The sequence below is a fragment of the Platalea leucorodia genome (assembly GCF_965183815.1).
Source record: "Platalea leucorodia genome assembly, chromosome: 4".
Classification (NCBI taxonomy): domain Eukaryota; kingdom Metazoa; phylum Chordata; class Aves; order Pelecaniformes; family Threskiornithidae; genus Platalea; species Platalea leucorodia.
In genome coordinates this window covers 65,471,334-65,487,389 of record NC_138826.1, presented here as the reverse complement: position 1 = coordinate 65,487,389, position 16,056 = coordinate 65,471,334, and the positions used below count along the sequence as shown (strand labels likewise).

The 16,056-nt window shown below is 41.5% G+C and overlaps 2 protein-coding genes across 3 annotated transcripts in view; one reads left to right on the top strand and one right to left on the bottom strand.

Annotated features, from left to right (window-relative positions):
• LOC309589722 (protein mono-ADP-ribosyltransferase PARP12-like) overlaps positions 1-7,229 on the top strand; it is a 15,302-nt gene extending 8,073 nt beyond the window's left edge. The window contains exons 8-12 of the mRNA XM_082310199.1: positions 3-24; positions 1,040-1,118; positions 2,445-2,575; positions 3,286-3,437; positions 4,292-7,229. Coding sequence (XP_082166325.1) covers positions 3-24; positions 1,040-1,118; positions 2,445-2,575; positions 3,286-3,437; positions 4,292-4,557 — 650 coding nt within the window. The 3' untranslated portion in view covers positions 4,558-7,229. The remainder of the gene's footprint in view (positions 1-2; positions 25-1,039; positions 1,119-2,444; positions 2,576-3,285; positions 3,438-4,291) is intronic.
• Positions 7,230-8,652: 1,423 nt separating this feature from the next.
• Positions 8,653-16,056, bottom strand: part of TBXAS1 (thromboxane A synthase 1) — a 237,000-nt gene continuing 229,596 nt past the window's right edge. For both annotated transcript variants that reach the window (XM_082308784.1, XM_082308785.1), the window contains exons 12-14: positions 15,830-15,967; positions 12,852-13,014; positions 8,653-12,222 (exon numbers count right to left, since the gene is read on the bottom strand). In XM_082308784.1, the coding sequence (XP_082164910.1) occupies positions 12,148-12,222; positions 12,852-13,014; positions 15,830-15,967 (376 nt within the window). In that variant the 3' untranslated portion in view covers positions 8,653-12,147. The remainder of the gene's footprint in view (positions 12,223-12,851; positions 13,015-15,829; positions 15,968-16,056) is intronic.

The following is a 16,056-nucleotide window of genomic DNA, read 5'->3' as shown; positions in this document are numbered from 1 at the left end:
AGAGGTAGAAAGCACAAGAGCAAGGTAAACTGCAACTGTTCATTCTGAGGTGATGGATGTAGTGCATTGTGAATGCAGTGTCTTCCAAGGGTGTAAATAAGGTGAAGGAGTAGCTGTTAAGGCAATTGTAAAAGAAATTGAGAGGGGAAGGGACATACCTTTCCGACAACAATGTCTACCCAGGGCAGTATTGCAGCCTGGCCAACAGTTTTCAAGCAACTCAGGAGCCTTGGGGGTGAAGGAAGTTTGGGCTTGGCCGCAGAAAGAGTGGAAGCATAGAAAATAATTCAACATGTAGCAATGTTGCAGGGCGGCACTGATTAGAGGGAGCTCTCCTATTAGAGCAGCTGGTACAGATGGAAGCAATAATGTTTATGCCTACTAGCCCTTTCTGACATCTGAGATCAGTAATTTTCAAAGCTGAGTACAAGTTTAAAAACAATTCTTTTGAGAACAACCAGACAATCTGAAAGTAGTACAGGTGGAGCAACAGTAGTTACAGGTGGAGCAAAAGGTGGGAGTCTGCAAGGGGAGCAGTCTTACATAATTGCATGTAACAGCCAACTTTGTTTATGCATTCCCTTGCAGCACACAGTACTTGCTTAAACAACACAGAAAAGAGCAACTAAATACACTAATTAAAATTGGGGTGGAAGTAGAGGGGAGGGCTGCATCTATCCTGTTTCTGTCATACTGATATGATACTGGATGCATTTTTATTTGTCTACCCCAGAGTAGCAGAGCTTTTATATATACATTCAACTCTGCAACTAAGAGAGCTACTTTCATGTTTACTTCAATGTGTATCTATTTTTTTTTTCTCGTTTGGCATCTTGCTTCCTGCCATTAGTCTTGACATGATGATTTAGAACAAATATTTTCATGTACTGAACTGAAAAGACAATTTTGAAGTATTTCTGAATACGTTGTTGCCTATATTCTCCCTAAACTTGGCAAAAATGTTTAGTATCAGATGTACATAAAATGTAGGGATTTGTTTTGTTTTAATTGCCTGTTTGTAATGTCTTGTAATGTACAGGGGCTTTAAACATACCAAAGAGTTTAAGGGCATTCCAGCTTACTGGGACAAATCTGCCCTGCCTGAACTGGGATTCAAGGTTTGGAGCTTTTTGTTTTTTCTCTCCATCAGTTTTGTCACATACAGGTTTGTACATCACAAGTTCAGTATTTCTTGTGCCTTTGTAGATGGCTGTTTCTTATGTAATGTAACGCAGAAGTGCTGGTAAAGTTGAACCCGATATCACACTGGGCAGACCTAGAGGTGAAACCAGACCCAAATTTAAACTAACAAATGGTGGCAGTAGAACCATGGCAACATTGACTTTCACTGCTACTATTTATCCCTTTCCTTGGCAAATTTGCCTGAAGCTTATGCTGTATTAGCAAGACTGTTACTGGTGCCCAAGATACATAGCTTTGAAGTCCAACATGTGCTGAAGTATCAGAGATAAATCGTGCCTCTAAACTTCAGGGTAGCCATTCCCTGAGCTGTGTATAAGTAGACTGTTGTACGTCTATATGGAGCATTGCTGAAATCAGCAGAGTTCAGGGTGGGATCGTTTATTAAAATGTACCATAACTCCAGTGGAGTGAACTTGTTTACCTTTGTAACACACCCGGTTAATATCTGCATGGTTTACCTTTGCTGACTTCCTGCCTGCCTCCACCACCACCTCTGTCAACTCTAGTAACTATACCTACAGAAATGATCTTCCTATATGAAGCTTGAAAATTACTAACTTGCAAAATGCAAATCCTCAAGAAATTGTCAATAAAAAATAGGGAAGGCTAACGTTGACATTCTTGATGCTCCTAGGGAAAACATGCAAGTAGAAAACGTTGCTTGCTTTCAGGGCTGTCATGTAAGGAACTGATTTTTGGCAGTGTGTCCCTACTCTTCCCTAAAATGGTTGATCAAATAAAGCCTTTTCAATTTATTTAAAAACATAACAGGCAGTGCAGTTTGTGTTCACTGGCTATAGGGAGTATGAAGTATAAAGATTTAAAAAGCATGGCTGTAGAGGTACTCTTTGATTTGCTGCAACATAAATTCTCTATTCTTTTTTTTTATTTATGTGCTCATTTCTTCTATGTGTTTAGGTACTGTTTGATATATGCATGCAAATGTGTCTTGGCCAAATATTAAAAGGAGCTGGGTGGCTACACAAAAGCATGCAGCTCCTTTAATGTCCTGTGAGAGAGCAACCTGGGTGTCTTAAACCCCAGGAGTTAGTGTTCCCTAGGTAAGAGCTCACTTTTACGGAGCAGGGATCTCTAATCTGCTTTTTTTCCAAAAGTATTTTTGCTGCTCCTACCTCTGCTTCACAGAAAAGACTTTAAAGGCCTGAGTAGTACACTGCATAGGGTGGCTTTGTTATGATTGAGTAAAAGATGAGAGTAGCTTTCTAATCTTTTCCTTACAGCTGATTGAGCTTGACAGTTCTTCTGAAGAACACAAGAAAGTCAAGGCGGACTTTCAACGCACAATGCCCAAAACAATTATTAAAAGGATTTGTAGAGTTCAGAACCCATCTCTCTGGGAACTGTATCAATGGTATGTGTAAAATACTGCGCTGGTACAAGTGCATGAAGTTTGTTGTTTCTGCAGTTACCTGTATGCTGAAGATAGATGGACACACGCATTCCCGAAATGCAGCTGCATTTAAGAATCTGCTTCCACTCCCCCGCTGAAATACCTAGCCAGGATCAACATGTAGATAACGAGGTACCAGCAAAACCAAAATTCAGTCAAGACAGAGAGCTTAGAATAGTCAGATGAGCTCTGTGGGAGGAATCCTTGCTCCTGAGTAAGTGGTTCTGACTTCTGCCAGGCCTGTGTCTGGGACAGCTGCCTTCCACTGAAGCCTTGAAGCTGGTAATCAGTCACATCTGGCACAAACACTGGTTTGTAGCTGCTCAAAACTGAAACAGCCTTCAAAACTAAATGCAAAACTCACTGAGGGAAAGCCTTAGTATGAACTCCTGTGTTTAGAAAAAAAACAACAGTGATTCCTCCCCCTCTCCCAATAGGCAGTGACTGAAACAAAACGTTTTTATTATTGACTATCTGGAGGCATTTGTGTATAATGAAAGCATGTTTGTACACAGCTAGACAGCAAGATACGCTGTATGCCCAAAGTATAGGCCTTAATGTAAGGATTTTCAGAATGTACTCTGTGTAAAATTGTCTTGAGTTCTAGTATGCCTGGAACCTGTCTGGGTACAGCCACTGTGGAACTGCAAAGGTACTGCTTCTTATTGCAGGCAGAAGGAACAAATGCAGAAGAGCAATGGTGGAAAGGCTGCAGATGAGCGATTTTTGTTTCATGGGACCAGTAAAAAATACACCGATGCCATCTGTCAGCAAAACTTTGACTGGAGGATCTGTGGCGTTCATGGGACAGTCTACGGCAAAGGTTGGTTTTCAGTTCTTTCATTAACCCTAGACTTGCTAAAACATTCTCAGTAGTTACTGCAGAAAGTAAAGTTAGAAAGAGGGCACTCAGCCAATCTAGGGCTTATCTCTGTGATGATGTAGACAACATAGCTGACTGACTTTGGCAATGACCATTTGGAGCTAAGGCATACTGGAAGGCCTTGGCCTCTATGCTGCACTCTGTCCTTGCAAGAAAAGACAAGGTTAGGAGAGGCCAGGTCTAGGGATGGTTTCTCCTAGAGTCCAGGCTTACTTCTATTCCAATTTCTCCAACCTCCTAGCTCCTACAGGAAGGCAATATAGCATTATTTGGGTTTTTTTCTAGAAACGTAGATGCCGTCCTGGTTACAGGCTTTTTGCCTTGTTAGAAAATTATATTCCTTTACATTGTCCTGTCTACAGGAAAGGATCAACATACCAACTGGAATAGCCAAGAGACAAGCTGACTGACTGACTACCCACCCATCCAACTGAATACTCTGTAACTCTCAGAAATGTTCTAATGAATACTAGTAGCCTCTGTCAGGAGAGGAAGTTGGGTGAGATTGGGGAAGGTGGATGTCTAGGGTCAGGAGGAAATCTTTTTGAGGAATATGATAACATTTAAAACATTACTTGTGTGGCTTTTTAATATGTGTGCTGGAAAAAAAAAAGTTTAGGTAATACATAGTGGTCATTTTCACTAAGAAGGACATACAGGACAAGTGAAGGCTTTGGAAAGGCCATTCATGAAGTGCTTAATAGATTTGCTTCTGAATTCACTTTCACACTGTATTACTACCTTCCCTGCAATTTTTGTGTCTTATCAACTCTATCTTGGTGTCTCTTCTGCAGGAAGCTATTTTGCAAGGGATGCATCTTATTCTGACAACTACTGCGAAGACTTACACACCAAGACCATGTTTCTGGCACGGGTGCTGGTGGGGGAGTTCACTCTTGGTAGTTCTTCTTACGTTCGGCCTCCCCTGAAGGACAACCAAAACTTCTACGACAGTTGTGTGAATAGCTCTTCAAACCCTTCTATCTTTGTCATCTTTGAGAAGCATCAGATTTATCCAGAGTATCTCATAGAATACATTCGCCAGGCAAAAATGCTATAACAGGAAAACCTGTCATCATTATGTTTAGCTGGTATAAACATTTTCTTAGTATTGGCTTAAGAGAGAGAAAGTGATTTTTAGAAGTTGTTTAATTGGGTAGGTGAGTGTTCAGAAACATTTATTCTCTATCCTTTGTGCAATAGAAAATGAGGGGTAATAAGACACAAGGGACATCTTAGATTTCTTAAAATCCTGTGTCTGTCTCCTATTCTTTAGCAGGTATCACGTTTCCCTGCATTACTAGAGACTTTTATTATAAAAGTTATTAGATGAATCACTGATGGTTGTAACATGAGGATTGGCTATGACTGCCACGTTTAAACAATGTTAAGTTATAATTGTTTCAGGATAGATCTTTACATGTGCTCATTGGTCAGAGGCCGTCTCCTTCTACCCATTTATCTTTTAACTCAAAATTTGGTAAAACCTGCTTTTTTTAATAATCTGTCTCCTGTAACAGTAGACATTCAAGTGTTTGCACATGAGACTGTACAATCTCTGTCTCATTGCATAAATTCTTAGCAGCACTGATTTTTGTCCCTACTTAATCCTCACCAACAAAACCTCAAAAATTAAATTTGCTTGTTGAAAAGGAACAGAGATTTATTTTCACTTGTTAATTTTCTCATTTAAAGCAAGTACCAAAGACATGAAGCATAGCAAGGGTTGCTTGGTGCTGTGCTACTCAGTTGACTTACTTAGTCTATCAAATAAATGCTGTATTTTAGGTCTGTGAGAACACAAGTTTTTCATGACTTTCACTGTGCCTATAAACGAGAGAGTGCTGGCAGGTGCCGGGAGGGAAGAAGGGGAGGCAACTCACCCTGTCATTTAAGAATATCATACTTAGGAGTGAAATACACTGCTTGCACCGCTTTATTAGCGATACCTTGTTTCTGTGGAGCAACTTTATGGTTCTCTTACAGGTGTTGGGAAGGACAGTGAGTGACTGTCTCTCATTAGGTGTACTACCTCTTTGGTTGCAGGAGATACACTGGTTACCTGTGTAATCAAGGTGTCTTTGGACTTTCTTGCAGGAAAAACATGCTTACCTGGGGAGTGGTCTTCAGCCACAGAGCTGAAACCTTTAAAAATGTGAAGATTACGTTGAATATTCAGCTGTTCCCAGCTGTGCTGGTTTTGGCTGGGACAGAGTTAATTATTTTCTCCATAGTAGCTTGTATGAGCTAGCTATGTTTTGGATTTGTGCTGAAAACAGTGTTGATAACACAGGGATGTTTTAGTTATTGCTGAGCAGTGCTTACACAGAGTCAAGGCCTTTTCTGCTTCTCACACCACCCCACCAGCGAGTGGGCTGGGGTTGCACAAGAAGTTGGGAGGGGACACAGCTGGGACAGCTGACCCCCAGCTGACCAAAGGGCTATCCCATACCATATGACGTCATGCTCAGCATATAAAGCTGGGGGAAGAAGGAAGGAGGGGACGTTTGGAGTGATGGCGTTTTGTCTTCCCAAGTAACCGTTACGCGTGATGGAGCCCTGCTTTCCTGGAGATGGCTGAACACCTGCCTGCCCATGGGAAGTAGTGAACAAATTCCTTGTTTTGCTTTGCTTGTATGCATGGCTTTTGCTTTACCTATTAAACTGTCTTTATATCAACCCAGGAGTTTTCTCACTTGTACTCTTCTGATTCTCTGCCCCATCCCACCAGGGGAGAGTGAGTGAGTGACTGTGTGGTGCTTAGTTGCTGGCTGGGGTTAAACCATGATACCAGCAAAAGATGTTATTAGTGTTGAACAGTCAGCATACAGATAAGGAGATAATATAAAAAATTTTAAACGTGTCAAGTATTTGCTGATGCACAGACAGCTACTTTATCACAGCTTTAATGCTCCTAAATGAGTACTTGTTGTTAGCCATAGTGTACTGCAAAAGCCTTAAGATATAGGACCAAAAAAAAAGCTCATCTCTACCTGTATTCTAGAAGCACTTCTTTTTAATTCATCTGGATGATGATTGACAGGTGTACACTGGGTAACTCTCTATTACTTCAGCACTGTGAACCAGGAGCTTAGCCATGATTAGCTGGAGTAAGGCTGTGCAGAACTCCTTTTTATACGAACTGTTAAACTCGCAGCATGATATCTAAAGGAAAATACTCCTATTCATGTTTAAACCCAGTAAAATACACAATGTGGAAAAGCAAGTTGACTGTATTTTTTCTTTTGAAAGATTTGTAATAGAACATACACGATAAATCTCATGTCAGCAAATAATTTTGTCAGTAAATACTACATTCATTGAGGAATGTAACATTATGTATGAAAGCTTTCACACCTGTGCAGAATAAGGTTTTTTTTCTGCCAAACCAAAAAACATGTTCATATACATGTTCATGGCAAATGAGAAGACTGGTAGTATTCCCTTCTTCCTCTGAACATAACCAGCATTTCAGCTAAGAACTGGAGTAGCTAAAGTCATGTTAATCTTTTGCCAGAAAATTGAAACAAATATTTTTTCATGCAAAAAGTTGAGATATTTTGAATAACATTTCTGATGGCTAGTATATTTTTAAAATCTTTAACTTAATGCTTGGAGGGGATGTGTAAGTGTGCCGTGCATGTGTGTAAGTAAAATAAGTGGAGTAAAATGGCTGGTTGTGTTACTTTGTCATCTGTTATTTCTCCATTAACACACACAAAAAAAGAAAAGTTATCATGTTTTCCACTTTTGAAGCTGCAGTGGTAACTTTCTTGTGTGTAGTAAATAAACAGGTATTCAAACCACTAAATTCCTTGTAATGGTTTTCTCTCTCTCACTACAAAAAGCACCATGTTTCACTATGTTTCTGAGTTCTTGGCATCTTTCTTAAAGATGCTGCTGTTAAGTAGTGGAGTCCCTCCATGGCTGTTTGGATTGCATTTGGAAATGAAAAGATTAAAAAATGGTTTGCATTAAATCTAAACTTTAGACAAAAATTGATATTGAACCTCTTTTCCGAGTGAAGAGGATTTCTCTTGGCTACTTAAGACAAGAAACTGAGCAGGAACAGTGTCATTATCTCTCACTCACTCCTACACCATGTGAGGAGAAAGATAAGCTGCGAAGGTTGTTTCCTTTTTTGATAACAGGTCCATCCTGGCAAGCCAGCAGAAGCCAAACAACTTTGCTATGCCAGTAGTGCGGTACGGAGCACAGTAGTTTATGAACCCCTGACCCCCTGTGCTGGGTAGGGGTCTGGCAGCCAGCCAAAGTCAACCCACCACACCACTGAATGAGTTTTACCTGTAATCAGGTTTCTCATGATATTCTGCCTAGGTTTTATAAGATGCGGGTGTCAAAATCCTGTCTGTAAGTGGCGGCAGCAAAGGAGTGGCAGTGCACTATCCCGTTTGGACACCTGCAGCCTGGCGAAGTAGGGGTGGTGGATAAGAGGAACTTAGGTGGATGGCACGTACCAGCTACAGCAGTGTGCTCAGTGCCGCCTGGCTTAGAGAAGACTTGCACTTTGCTTCTTAGAAACTGTTGCTCAGAGCTGCCTTTGAGCGAAAGGGCAAGTGGGAGTTGTAGAAATGCTGCTTTACTTGGAATACTTCTTCCAGCATGAAACCCAGGAGGATGGGTGTTTTATATGGCCAGGGTTACTGGTGCTTACCTGTTTTACCAGGGGATAGGCTTCATGGGCCTGAATACCTTCCTTGCACTTCTGGTCATGGCTTCGTCTCTACTTGCAAAAATCCTAGCAATTGAGGGAATCCTGCTCCCTCCTTGAAAGTAGCCATTGCACCCAGCAGTGCAGGGAGCAAACATCTCAGACACTCATCAGACTTTTCACAGTCAGAAGAGAGAGACCAGGGCCAGTGCGAAGCAAGCAATGAAATAAACAGTTCGTAAATCAGCTTTAAATTCTTTTAGCATATTTACTACTGTAAATGCACAGAAAAGTTTGATATTAGGTGAAGCTGTGTCCAAGATGGAAACATCATTTAACAAAGGGAAATGAGAAGGTGGTCATTTCAGAAAGTATCACACAGAGAGGAAATTCTGCAGTTTAATGCCAGGTAAGAATAGATAGTTCAAATTTACAATCAATCAAGCATAATAATTTTTAACACCCAGCTCCGTTTTTCCAGGAATACTATTTATAAAGTACAGAACTGTAAAGGTTTTCTATCTCAACACTCTCATTAAAAATACCACTTTATACTGACAGCTTTCCATAATCATCGCAAAGTCCCAGAAGATGTTTTTAATAGAAGCTTTCCTTTACCAAGCAGCCTTTGCTTCATATCAGCTGTCAGCGAATGACTAAGACCCTTTTGTAAAACAGACATGCACAATTTTAAACAAACCCACAGCTCAGCAATGCAAGACAACACACTTACTTACTGTTTCTGAGGAGAGAAATTATTTTAAACCAGCTTCCTTGTTCCTCCCTAGAATCAACTGCTGTTGATTGAAGCATGCTGTACCGCAAATGCTAACAGTCACCATAACTTGGGGATATAAAAAGTTACATTTTGATGTTGCAACTATAAACATAACTTTTTTTTTGGTAGTTTTTGTTTTTTAATGAATGCTAAAGCCAACTCTGCTCAGGATCGGTTTGGGACCATGTTATATGGGTGCACAAACACACTGTGATTAACTGGCTATTACCAGTTTCTGGTTTGCAGAGCTGCCATCAGTCTCTTCTCTCTTTTTTTTTGCAAAAACTTGTGCTTCCAGGGGGCCAGAGCAGCGCCAGTCCCTCATCACAGCTCTTTCTTTAGGTATGTTGCTGAGCCCACACAGCCAAGGAGGGGGGCCAGCATCATTAAATACCCTGGTAAAATGGAAGACTGCAGTGTCTGGTGGCTGTATCAGCAGCTGTTGTTTAAAAGGAAGAAATGGCCTGGGGCTCTTCCTATACTACTGGAAAGCTGGCAGCCTTTCCTCTGTCTTACTTCTTGAGCTGTCTCACTAGGCCATCATGTAGAACAAGGGATGATGCCCTTCCAGGAATCTGGCTTGGCCCACAGCTGCAAAAATAATTCCTCTATTTCATACCACTACAAACTGACAGGTGAAAATAGATAATACTTCCTTAACCACAAAACTTTGCAGGACAGTTGAAAGAACGTTAGCTCAGACTCAGATGAGTTTACTTGCACACATACTGTCTGTGTTCAACTTAGAAGTGGCTGGGAAAGACTCTTGGTGCAGTTTCCAAGCCTGTAAAACATGATGCACAGTTGCAGCCACTGCAGTACTGTTTTCTTCCGGTGGAATCACCATGATATTCAAGATGATAGCGCTCTGTTCAGGCACAGAAATATGAGTTGCTCAACTACTCTACAAGTTAGTGGCACTCTCTCAGACAAATATTGAGGATACAAACAGCATTCAGATAAGCTGTAGAATAGTCGATAAAAAAGCGTATTACAGAAAGACATAAGCTTGATTTAGACTTGGCGTATTTGTTCAAAAAATGAAGCACACAATGACCTGCTAAGTCATGTAAAGAAGAAAAACAGTAAAAAAAATTTGAAGGGACAAACAAGCCTTTGACAGCTGACTTCAGACTGCAATGAGCTTCCTGCTCATTCAGGTAGGTGGGATGTTTTTAGGCAAGGCTCATCCAACTTTCTGCCAGTTTTATGTATAAGCTGTACAGTAAATCAGCTACCAGCACACTACTTTCATGAGGGAAAAATGATGGATAACGTGTAGAAATTACAGTATGTGTAGTATAGTGCTTTTCAAATAAATAACAATCACTCGATCAGTAATTCATATAATCAGTGTGTCTGTAACAGGGCACTTTATTAGCATGCCAGAGATGCTCCATGGAAATAGGAACAATTCCAAGACTGCCAGGTCAGTACTTCACCACTATTACCTGTACAGTTCTGGTTTAACAAAAAAAAATCCCATGAAAGAGAAAGATAAAATCTTCCAGGAGCAAGAAACAGTAATTTGATTAGCATTAAGGCAGCATGTGGGAAGAAGGCAGCAAAAGGTGCTTGCTGGAGAGAAACTACAGCTAGGGATCAGCGAGCAGACGGCTCCTTCTAGCAATCCTTGCAGTGAAGCTGAGCAGTCACTCTCTTCCTGCTGCTGCCATGACGCTTCTCTGTGCATACCACCAAGAGAGATGCTGTACCTAAGGAAACCTCGAGCAGAGTATGTCAGCCAGCAGAAGATCAACACTTGCAAAGAACCGAAAGGTGCTTCCTATTCTTATAGTGCCATAAGAATTTTTGTTATTTATAAAAACTTAAAAAAAAAGAAAAGAAAAAAGAAAAACAAAGGACCCTGAGACTGAGACCATCTCCTCTTGAGGTTTTGTTGCACAGCCAACCAGTTTGTGGTGCCCACTGAAGGAAATGGGTTTTTTTCAGGTCAATCAATCACTGCTGTGTGATGCTCCACTAGCTGCGTGGTGATTGAAGGGCTTTGTAGAGGAGTAGGAAAGAGCATGGAGGGAATGCGAAGCGTGAAAGTGTACTGCTGCTTTGGCTGTGAAGATGCATGTGCACAGCCATACAGCTTGAATGGATCCATGGTGCTGCTGCAGCTGGCAATCAGACAAGTTCCTTCCTGAGTGGAATGAGGCACTTGGGACATGACCTGCTCTGGGGTCACATAAGGAATGAAGAGAGCTGCTGGGACTGATGATTCTGGGTCCCACTCCCTTGCCATTGGCTTTAGTGCATGCAGCACTCTTAATTTCCTTGAGTCAATGAGCTAGACAAGGATGGTGCCAACTGCAGTGCTTCGGAAGGAGAAGCCTCAAAGCAGTAAAGTAGATGTTGTACCAAGACCTTCTGAATACCCTTAAATTTCCTCCAGTCTTCCTGCTTTCATTAAATTTGTATCTTCTTTTCTCCACCTTTCCAACAGCAGTTCAATAAACAGCAAAACAGCTGCCACCTCATTTCTTTGGTCTTAGCTACTGGAACTTAACTGGTAAACAGGGGAACTCTTCATTCCTCTTCAATCATGTCGACGCAATGCACCAAGTGCAAATTGTTAATCTAAGTGTATTTCAAATCACTTCAAAAGCATGAAGAAGGTGCAACTCCTTCCACTTTACAGACACAGGGAGAGACTAAGCATTGTGCAGAAGACTCTACTTTGACTTTTAGCAGAGTTCAGGATAAAATCCAATGTATTGGATCCCAGGTCTTCTGCTATAACTGTGGTGCCTCTTGGGCTTTTTCTAGATTTAGAGTAGGGACTTAGAAGTGCATGAGAAGAATGTGCGAGATAATGAATTGTAATGAAAATTTATTGTAAATCTAGTGTACGCTTAACACCTGCTCCATTCATTGAACTTGAGCATGAAAAAAACATTGTCAAAGATGAGTGAAAGGAAGTGTAATGTAGAAAAGCAAATGAAAGTGGAATGCTTCTTTACAGATACTATTCACAGCAATTTGAAAACCACCAAATGACTGTGGAGCCCACATCTCATTTTAAGAAGTGACTGGAGGACCTCCCACAGGAGGGCAGTGAGGCAGCACCTACAGACCATCAGTGGGACTTAGGCTCCTACCTGTCTTTGGGGTTTCGAAAAATAATTACACCCAGTGAGTCACTGAACAAGGGCTCCCATCCCCGGAGGTTTCAGGATGTGCGTTTTCTTTTAGCGAGATTCTAGCATAATGTAGACTCCATTTTTTGGTCCAAGTGTGGCTCTTGATTTCAGCTGCAAAGGAATCTGAAAGAAAAAAGAGCATCTTATGTACAGTTGTATGTATTTGTTTATGTGTGTATAACACCCCCACATACAGACAGACATTTTTGCTGGGGGACCAATTCATACCAGGATTACTGTGGAAGCTGTAAAGTACTTGTTTTACAGTCAGCTGTGGTAGTATAATATTAAATAGAATTTACAGCCAGAGGCTGAGGCAGTGGTTGCCCAGGTATATTGTAGATCTGAACAGAAAGAAATTAACTCTGTAAACTCTAGAGCTGCTGAGTAAGTGCCAGGTGCAATATATATAGCAATAGGCATATACTAAAATGCTGAGATCCCATGAAAGATGTACACCCATTCTCACCCTGAATAAATCAAGATATTTTGATTGCAGTGTTGCTACACTGCTCTCCACTAAGGCAGGGGTGTGTAACTGTTTGTTTTGCTGGAAAAATCATAAAGGTTAAATCACATTTTGATTACAACATGCAGTCCAGGCCTCTTATCACTCCTTATTATGGAAGTGGATCTAGCAATTTTCTCAAATGAAGAGAAAGTCACAAAGGCAAGTCAGTGGTCCTGTCTAGGACACACTGTCAACTCACTGAAGTTGCAAGTGTGGCCTTCAAGTCTCTGCATGTACAAACCTCAGTCTCTGAGCAGGTCTTAAATTGAAACTTCTGCAAAATCCTCAGCAGAGTCATTTTTGTCTCCAGCAAACCCATCTTCATGCCAATGCAGCCACGGGGTCCTGCCCCAAAGGGCAGGTATGCAAAGGGATGTCGTTCCTTCTTGGCCTGCTCTGTAAACCTAGAAGGTGCAGAGATGGAAACCGGTTCAAGAAATGCTTTTTGCTCCTGACTCCATGTTTTTCGTTTACATCTCAAAAGGTGGTTATTTCAATTAGTCTTAATGAACAGGTCAAGGGGACTATTGACAGATTATGTCCTGATGGGGCTGCCGCCCTTAAGTGAACAGATAATTGACTTTTGGCCATCAGCCTTTGTCAGCTGGTGATTCCAGGAGAGGACAGATAGACATTAGTATTACTTCCAAGCTATGTTTAATGAATTGCCTTCATTCAATGACCATTTTCAGAAGAATGATAACTTTAGGTCCAGACATGCTAGCTGTGTAGACTTTTGCATGTATGAGGGAGAGATTACAGCTAAGTGGAAACTAATGGGCTGAAATGTGAACTAACTAGAATTAGCAACAGCGCTTCCCTGCTGTGCACTGCAGAAGCAGATCAACAGGAATTTCTCTTTGAAGCCTGCAAGAGAAGATGAAATCTCATGGGATTGGACAGGCTGCGGAAGACAGCTATTACAACTTCAGTACAGCCTTTCTTTCTGCTCTTGGCCCAAAGAGACCAGGTTCCCAGTTGGGAAACACTGAAATTGCAGACATTTCTGTTCTTAGAGCAGTCCAATTGGAAAGACTGATTAATGTGTCAGTCTGTATGCAGACCTGCATCAGCTAGCTAGCTTTAAAATACTTGATCAACCCATTAGAAATGAGGTTTGGTTTTGTTGTTGTGTTTATTTTTTCTCATAAGGAAGGAAAAAAAATCATATTTGAACAGGAGTCCAAAGGAAAAAAAGTAAAATCTCTTTGCCAACATCTGCAAAGATGGATGTACACTGGACAGAGTATGTAGACAAGAGTACAGCGTATGAGTCAGTACAACTTAATAGGGCCAATGCATAATGAGCAAGGTGAGGCTCATCCTGGCCTGTGCTGAGTCACTGATCAGAGTGTTTCCTTAAAATAAGCAAACCTTTACAGTGGTGACATTACCCTGGAAATTGACATAGCCCTCCCATGTCATAAGGTATTTGGAGCTGTTCTGGTAGTACAGAACTACTTTTCCAGTTCTGTACGTGGATAAAGGTTCTGTCCTTCACGTATAGGGTCATCCCTGAAAATCTCATATCTGTTTGGATACAGTTTGCAAGAACTTTAGACTGCTAAGGCCCAGAGAACTCATGCAGAGTAGAAAGTGATGAGAGATAATACAGGCTATTTTGAGGTTTGGAAAAAAATAATATTGTGTGTTTCAGCTAACACCATCCCTGTGCTTATATATCCTAAATAAAATTGGGATACTACTGCAGAAAGCACTATAGAAGCCTGTAATTTGAGCTTGAAGGACCATTAACTCATGTACTGAGCACTGTTGCATATCCCATGCAAACAGGTTAATGCAATTCTTGCCTTGCTCACCCCCACATACCATTCTGGTAAATTTAAAGTCTCCCTCGTATTATTCCTGAGGCAGATTTCAAAATGAAATATTAGGGGGAAAAAGGCTGTAGCTGAATTAATTTATTTTTTGTTAAGCTCTTATTTTATAATTCTTACTAACATTACCAACTGATACAAGCTGGGGAGAGTGTTAGTAATTATGCTTCATTCCTCAGGGAAATTTCAAAAGGGAATTCATCTCAGATGCATTACAAACAGCACCGCATGAGTCAAGGGGACTGCAGCCCCCACTTTTATCCTGTAATGTGATTTCATACTACTGTTAAAGTGGTGAATAAACAATTAAGACAGCATTTCTAGACAAACGTTGCTAAAAAAAAACCCCAGACTTCCAGTTATTGCTAAGATTCCTCCCCAGCAAAAGCTCTGGGCCTCTGTAACCCTGGCATTGCTCTTCATGGCCTAAGGTGCCTGATAGAGCATATGCCAAGATTTGCTCCAGAAGGAGCATTGGGCAAACCCACCTACACTATACACGTGTTGTCCTGCTGGCAAAGATGGTTCTGGACTGCCTGCATCACACCCAGTTGTTCATGGAGCATGCACTTTTTTTCTTAGTAGACTTTTCAATGTAGTGGTAGCTTAAAATGCAGCTGCCCACAGAACAGCTTAAAATATAGCTGCCCACAAAACAAAATTGTGCTTCCACACAGCACTGCACCAGCTGAAACTCTCCCTGTAAGCTCAACTGGTCATCTGTAAAACAGGGCAGGGTACACAAACACAACTTGACAGTGCCCTCCTCAGTTGAAGAGAATAAATGCTCCATGTGAAAATATGTCTTGCCAAGCAGAGCTAAGAACCCAGGATCCTAACTTATGGACAGAGAGCAAATTCCCAGTGGGAGATGGGATAGGTTCTCCACTCAGAGTATACCCACACCATTACAACATCTCTGGTGAAAAGGCTGCTCTAAGCCAGCCAGGAGCTGGATGTGTTTTCTGGGTAGCTCCACGCCAGTGAATATGCTATCTCACTTCAGAACTTCTGCATCCAGAGATGACACTATTTGTAGCACCTGATTTGGAAACAGGTCTGAAACCTGCGCCACATTTCAACCTTGACCAGACCTTGCACCTTCTGTGGGATGCGCCACTATCACCACTTGTCTAATTAGGTAGAAATAACATATTTTATGATCGAAATTAAACTGTGCTCCTCTTGGTGGAAATATTGCTTCGGGTGAATAGCGGGTGACTGTGGCTGTGAAGGAGCAGCAGGATCTGGTGTCTCCACTGGACAGGCTGGAGTCCTGTGCCCACCCTAATGCGTGAAATGTCATTTAAGGCAGGCCTTTGATCTAAACGGGCCCAAATAAGGACTTCAACCTAAGAATGGAAAGCACAACTCCACGTACCTCTCAGGAATGAACTTCTCAGGCTCTGGCCAGAACTCAGGGTTGTGGTGGAGATGTCCAACTGCAGTTTCAATGACAGCCCCAGCTGGAATATGCTGTCCCAGCACTACACAGTCTTTAGCTGCTTCCCGACTGAACCTGCAACAGTAAGTGTCATGTATCCCAGATGATTAAAAAAGGTAAAAACACAGCAGGAGGGAACCATAAAAGTCAATCTCTTCAGCTGG